This window comes from Taeniopygia guttata, chromosome 20 (assembly GCF_048771995.1).
Source record: "Taeniopygia guttata chromosome 20, bTaeGut7.mat, whole genome shotgun sequence".
Classification (NCBI taxonomy): domain Eukaryota; kingdom Metazoa; phylum Chordata; class Aves; order Passeriformes; family Estrildidae; genus Taeniopygia; species Taeniopygia guttata.
Window position 1 is genome coordinate 6,493,563 of NC_133045.1, and position 6,706 is coordinate 6,500,268.

The window sequence follows — 6,706 nt, forward strand, 5'->3', positions numbered from 1 at the left end:
TGAAGGCACCAAATGGAGAAAGGAGCTGATATGTCTCAAGAGACCTTCGGAGCAACTGAGACTGGCATTATCCCAAAGGGACTCAAAGTATTTCCTTATGATTAGGGCCCAATTCTCCCAGGCTTGGGTGCACACAAGCCAAGCAAAATCAGTTCATTGGCATTTCACTTGGTGAACACTCTCCCAGTAGCATCCTTATGCTCAAGAGAAGCTCTTTGGCTCAATCTCTGCCAAGTGCGTGCCCTTAGCTTTGCTTTTTACTCTCATTTTCTACCCTTAAAAAACCACAACCACAACAAGCCACAGCTGGGGGATGTCTCCCCAGCCTGTTAACCCTGCTTCTGCTCTGCCACCACTTTCTGTGCATTTACTGGGCAGTGGAAAGGTGCCGGTCTGTGGGGGCTGCCCAAACCTGCTCTCTCCATCCCTCATGAGCAGCCCCCAGCCAGAGGGCAGAGATCTCCCTGCTCCCTGCAGCCAGCCACAGGACTGAGCCTTCCCTTTGCCTTCTCCTTAGCACTGAAGTGCAGGACGGGCCCCCTGGACATCGTGTTTGTGATCGACAGCTCGCGCAGCGTGCGCCCCTTCGAGTTCGAGACCATGCGGCGGTTCATGATGGACATCATCAGCAACCTGGACGTGGGCCCCAACGCCACACGGGTGGGGGTGATCCAGTACTCCAGCCAGGTGCAGAACATCTTCTCCCTCAAGACCTTCTTCACGCGGGCAGACATGGAGAGGGCCATCAACAGCATCATCCCGCTGGCCCAGGGCACCATGACGGGGCTGGCCATCCAGTACGCCATGAACGTGGCCTTCACCACGCAGGAGGGCGCGCGCCCTCCGCACAAGAGGATCCCCCGCATCGCCATCGTCGTGACGGACGGGCGGCCCCAGGACCGCGTCACCGAGGTGGCCACCCAGGCCCGGAACGCTGGCATCGAGATCTACGCCGTGGGAATCCAGCGGGCAGACATGAACTCCCTGCGGGCCATGGCCTCCCCGCCGCTGGAGGAGCACGTCTTCCTGGTGGAGTCCTTTGAGCTTATCCAGCAGTTTGCCAAGCAGTTCCAGGACAAGCTTTGCGGTGGGTGAGAGCCGCTGCTGCTGAGTGGCAAGGGGGGCCCCGGTGTCTGCTCCTCGCCCAGGCCAGAAGATGACCCTCAGAGGGGTATTTGGGGTGGCTGCCCCTGCCAGAAGCAGGGTGGATGGGGAAACAACTTTCCCAGTGAGGTGCCAGGACAGGGCACTATGTGGTCTCTGTGTCTGTGTGCTGGAAATCAGTGGGTGAGCATGGGGCTGGCAGGGCTGTGTCACACTGGCTTCTGCTGCAGGGACAGGGCATATACCAGAGCCAGGGTCCCCATGTGTCTGGCGTGCCTGTGGGCACTCTGATGCCCGTTCTGTCTTGCAGGGGTGGACATGTGCGTGGGGCGGGAGCACGGCTGCCAGCACAGCTGCGTCAGCACCCCTGGCTCCTTCTACTGCGAGTGCAACCCAGGCTACAGGCTCAACGTGGATGGAAAGACCTGTTCCCGTAAAAACCCTTTTTATTTTCTGAACTTTCATAGGGAGCTTGTAGTTATGGGTTCTATAGAGGGGAGCTGGAACACAGCAGAGGATTCGGGGAGGCCAGCAGCAGCCTGGGTGCTCTGTTCACTGGGCCCACTGCCTCCTGGGTCTGTAATGCCTGCAGACATTCAGCATTGCTAAATCCTGGCCACCTCTCTGTGATGGGACACTTGTGACTTATGTGGGCACAACCAGCTGCCTGTCAGCTGAGGGGGCCTGGGCAGTGAGTACCAGAGGGTTCACACCCCAGCAACAAAGTGCACAGTGCTTTTCCCTGGATTTCAGTGCAAAGCCGTGTTAGTTGGTCTGACCACCACACCAGCACGTTTCCCTCTCGTTTCACGGTGCTGGGAGCTGCTTTGAAGCCCTGGAGCAGTCCTGCCCTGCTGCAGGGAGGCAGGGACAGGAGGGTGAGGGTGTCCCGTTTCCCCACAGCCATCGATGCGTGTGCGGACGGGAGCCACGGCTGTCAGCACCACTGTGTCAGCGTGCGGGGGTCGTACTCCTGCCGCTGCCGGCCCGGTTACTACCTCAGCCACAACAAGAGGAGCTGCACGAGTAAGTGACTGTCTCCCTCCCTGTCCCTTCTTCATTTGCTTCCCGTTCTATCTCTCTTCTTGTCTTTTCCTTTCTGCCATCGCTGTCCTTGTCTCCGCAGTGATTGACTACTGCAGCTTCGGGAACCACAGCTGCCAGCACGAGTGCGTGAGCATCCCCAACGGGCACTACTGCCGCTGCCGCAGCGGCTTCACGCTCCAGCCCGACAGCAAGTCCTGCAGGGGTAGGTCCCTGCGTGCTGCACAGCACAAGCTGTGTCTATAGCATGTGCCTTTATGTCCTGCCCAGCCTCCAGGGAAGGGCTGTTCCCAGACCACCCTGAACGGGAATAACCCCATGCCCTCGGCTTGTCTTCCAGCCACCGACCTCTGCAACGGGGTGGATCATGGCTGTGAGTTCAAGTGTGTGAGCACGGAGGGCTCCTACCACTGCGTGTGCCCTGAGGGCCAGCAGCTCCAGGCTGATGGCAAGACGTGCAGCAGTGAGTACTGGGACACAGCCCTTGACATTCATTCTCCTTATCTGGGCTCTGGGCTCCTGGAGAGAGCTCACCTGAAACTGGACTGGGGGGCTCTGTCCCCACTTGGGACTCTAAGCTAGGCTGGAAGAGGGTGGAGAGCTAGCTCTGGCTGGGGAAACACCCTGGCTGCTGTGGGGATGGATGCTTGGGTCCTCAGAGACATGGCCCAGAAGATGCAACAGCTTTAAGGAAAGGTTCGGGAAAAGAGAAACCCAGGAAAGACTTTCACAGGGTGTTGGGGTGTCTTTGGGAGGTTTTTGGGCTGAGTCCCTTGGGCATAGTCTGCTCTCCTTCCCCGCTGCAGTTCCAGGGTGTTCCCACTGTGTTCTGAGGCCCCAAAGCTCAGCCCCAGCCCCAGCCTCCTTCACTCTGACAGTGGCCATGGCCAGGCTGCTCCTCTGCCACCTTCCCCCTGTGCCTGCAGAGTGTGGAGCTGGGCATGTCGACCTTGTGATGGTGATCGATGGTTCCAAGAGCGTGCGGCCCCAGAACTTTGAGCTGGTGAAGCAGTTTGTGAACCGTATCGTGGACCTGCTGGAGGTGTCCCCCCACGGCACACGGGTGGGGCTGGTGCAGTACTCCAGCCGCGTGCGCACCGAGTTCCCCCTCAACAAGTACCACAGCGCGGACGAGATCAAGAAGGCGGTGATGGATGTGGAGTACATGGAGAAAGGCACCATGACAGGCCTGGCCCTCAAGCACATGGTGGAGCACAGCTTCTCTGAGCTGGAAGGTGCCAGGCCTCTCTCCTACAACATCCCCAGAATCGGGCTGGTCTTCACGGATGGACGCTCCCAGGATGACATCTCCGAATGGGCCAGGAGAGCAAAGGAATCAGGTACAGGGGGGTTGGGAACCCCAAATTGCACTGTTTTGGGCATCCCGGGATGGTTCCTTGGTGTGTCTGTCTCAGCATCCAGCCTTGGGGAGCTGCATGCCACGGCAGACGTGCTCTGTTGTGGCCACAGGGTGTTCTGAGCAGCATCCTTCATGCAGCAGCCTCCACCACCACAGTGCTGCCACACTCCTGCCTGTCCTTCCCAAATTCCTGCTGGATATTTGGGAAGCCCAGAGAAAATCCTGCATCCTTGCCTTTGCTCCCTCTGGGCTTGGGGTGCTTGCTGCAGGGTGGCCAGCGCAGTGCTCAGGGTCTGTCCTTGCCACGCAGGGATTGTCATGTTTGCTGTGGGTGTCGGAAAAGCTGTGGAAGAAGAGCTGAGAGCGATCGCCTCCGAGCCAGTGGAGCAGCACTTCTCCTATTCAGCAGATTTCACCACCATGACCCACCTTGTGGAGAACTTCTCCCTGAACATCTGCCCAGGTGGGTGCTCCTGGCCACACCAGGAGATTTGACCCCAAGCCAGGGAAGGCCCTTCTGTCCCCACAGAGCCAGCGGGGTGGTTTGTGACTCTGTCCCCTGTGTCAAGTACCCCAAGGCTGAGCTGGGCTGGTGTGAGCTTAAACTATCACAGGATCTCTTCAGTCTGTTGTGGGTGTAGATGTGGGTCTCTGGGAGGAATTTGGAAGAGGAGAAGGTGAAGCTGAGGAAATTAATAAAAAACCGTAATTAATTAATTAATTTTTTAAAATTTTAAAATTAATTAAATTACTTAATTAATAATTAATTAATAAATTAAAGGAGGGGCTAATACAAAAGTATTAATGTAATCAACCACCTGTGTAGCATTGCATGGGCAGAATTTGGGAGTAGCAGCCTGCCTTGCAGGATGATCTGAAGATGGCCTGTGCACCTCGTTCAGACCTGTGCACCTCGTTCAGACCTGTGCACCTCGTTCAGACCTGTGCACCTCGTTCAGACCTGTGCTTCTGCTGCGCTGGGTTACTGTGAGGGTCTCCCTGCCCAGGGACAGGCTGGGGCTCCCCAGTGCCCTTGAGATCCCCCCAGGGCTGCAGATATGGAGTCAGTGGGCCCCCTGCCACCCCAGCTTGAAGGCAAAGTGGAGCTCAGCGCTGGCTGTCCTTGGCACGCTGTGACCACACGTGTGACAGCTCTGTGGGATGCCTGGCAGAGAGCTTGCTGGATCAGCAGGGCAACCTGACAGAAAGCAGAGAGGCTGAAAGAAGGGGGCAAAATGGTGGGGAGAGCCCTGAGCCCCAGTGGGTGGCTGCAAGGACTCTGTCTGGGAGCAAGGGAGAGCGGGCACCGTGGGGCCATGGTCTGACTGAGCCAAACCCCCCTGTCACAGAGGAGGGCAAAGGGGAGACGGAGATCCGCAGCCCGTGCGAGTGCGAGGCGCTGGTGCAGTTCCAGACCAACACCGTGGCCATCCTGCAGAGCCTGACCGAGAAAAATATCCTTTGGGGTGATGCCTGGGCTTGTCAGGGTGCTGAGGGCTGAGTACACATGGGGGACAGAGGGATAGGTAAATGGGAGCAGGGGAATTTTAGGCTCTTTTAAGGGGATGAAGCCCTTTGCCCTGCAGAATGTGTGGCTCACGTTGTTTCCTTAGCACGTTCACTTGCTCAGATGACAGCCAGACTTGAAGACTTGGAAAAGCAGATTGCCAACAAGAAGTGATCCTGGCAGAGGGCTGCAGTGCTCGGCGGGGCACGGGGATGGATGTACAATAGCTACATGACATTGTTATCACTAGGTTATCGTAAAGCATCAGTGTTTGTTCTTGTATTGCAAAATCCCCAGGGGTCTGTACTTAAAAAACCCAAAAATCCTAAAAACACACAGAAAGGAACTTGAACAAAGCCACTGCTGCAAAGCCGAGGCATTCAGTTGTTGTTCCTTGGCAGGTCTGGGATGAGGGGGAGCAACTATGTGGGCAGGCTGGTCATGGGACAGGTATGACACCTGGTGTCCCCCAGAGTGACTGGGATGGCACAGTCCCCTTGGACCCTGGCAGACTGCTTTGCAAGAGAAAAAACCTACAGCGATGTCACCCTGTGAGCTTCTGTTGTCTCTGCTGCCAAGTGGTGGGGCAAGGACAGCTGGGTGGTGCAGGCAGCACAGGGGATGCCTGATGCCCAGCTGGCTCCCAGTGTGGTGCCCAGGTGGGCTCCCATGGGAAGATGGGCGTCAGGAATTCTTAGATCCCTTTGCCCTGGTTTGGCAGAATAGTTTGGAAATTGGTATTAATCTTGTTTGGTTTTATAATCACATAGCAAAATGGTAATTATTCTTTCTATCACTATCTATGTGTGTGTGTATATATATATATATATATATATATTTAATTTTCAGAGCAGGGTAGTGCTATTTTTAAACTCTTGTTTTATATAAAGGGATGTCTATCCTGACAATAAACACCCTGAAGATTTCTATGACATGTCCCTCTCCTTTCAGCTCGGCTGCAGGGTGTCACTTCTGTGTCAGAAGTGAAGCCTCTGGCTTTTGCATCAGCTCCTGTCCCCAGGATCCAGAAATCCTTTGGGGAAATCTTTGTTCTGCAGCACCCCAGGGTGCTGCTGCAGGCCTGGCCTCAGCTGGAGGGAGCCAGTGTGGCACGGACCCTGTGTCCCATGGGCAGGGCTTGCTTTGGAGCCTGTGCTTGCAGGAGCACAGGGAGCTGAGAGCTGAGTGGGGCATGGACCCACAGCCTGGCCAAGGTGCCCACTGAGCTGCTCTGGGGTGGTGCTGAGGGAAAGGGACACCCGGGATCTGCTCCTGATGGATCCCTGCAGACTTCACAAAGAAACACTTCTGACAGCAGGACTCTGCTCGGGGCAGTGTACATTATCTCAATTTTATCCCTCTGCACAAGAGTGCATTTAGTTCCTTTCAGGGGATAACACAAAATTCCCCTCCGCTCCCCATGAAGCTGCAGCCCCCCCAGAACCCATCCCTGCCTCCAGCTCTGGGGTCCTGAGCACAGAAAGGACCTGGAGCTCTTGGAGTGAATGCAGAGGAGGCCACGGGGGTGCTGCAGGGGCTGGAGCCCCTCTGCTGTGAGGAAAGGCTGAAGGAGTTGGGGATGCTCAGCCTGCAGAAGAGAGGGTCCCACTTAGAGGTCTGTACACACTTTGTGTTTGTAGAGGCAGCTCCCACAGGGCCCTTTCCCGTGAGATTCCATCTGGGAGCAGGGC

The 6,706-nt window shown here is 56.4% G+C and overlaps 1 protein-coding gene across 1 annotated transcript in view; it reads left to right on the forward strand.

Moving 5' to 3' along the window:
• The window catches only part of MATN4 (matrilin 4), a 15,952-nt gene extending 10,008 nt beyond the window's left edge, over positions 1-5,944 (forward strand). Inside the window, exons 3-11 of the mRNA XM_030288759.4 lie at positions 518-1,087; positions 1,415-1,537; positions 2,008-2,130; positions 2,231-2,353; positions 2,489-2,611; positions 3,075-3,488; positions 3,819-3,971; positions 4,858-4,962; positions 5,131-5,944. Coding sequence (XP_030144619.4) covers positions 518-1,087; positions 1,415-1,537; positions 2,008-2,130; positions 2,231-2,353; positions 2,489-2,611; positions 3,075-3,488; positions 3,819-3,971; positions 4,858-4,962; positions 5,131-5,189 — 1,793 coding nt within the window. The 3' untranslated portion in view covers positions 5,190-5,944. The remainder of the gene's footprint in view (positions 1-517; positions 1,088-1,414; positions 1,538-2,007; positions 2,131-2,230; positions 2,354-2,488; positions 2,612-3,074; positions 3,489-3,818; positions 3,972-4,857; positions 4,963-5,130) is intronic.
• The last annotated feature ends 762 nt before the right edge of the window (positions 5,945-6,706 follow it).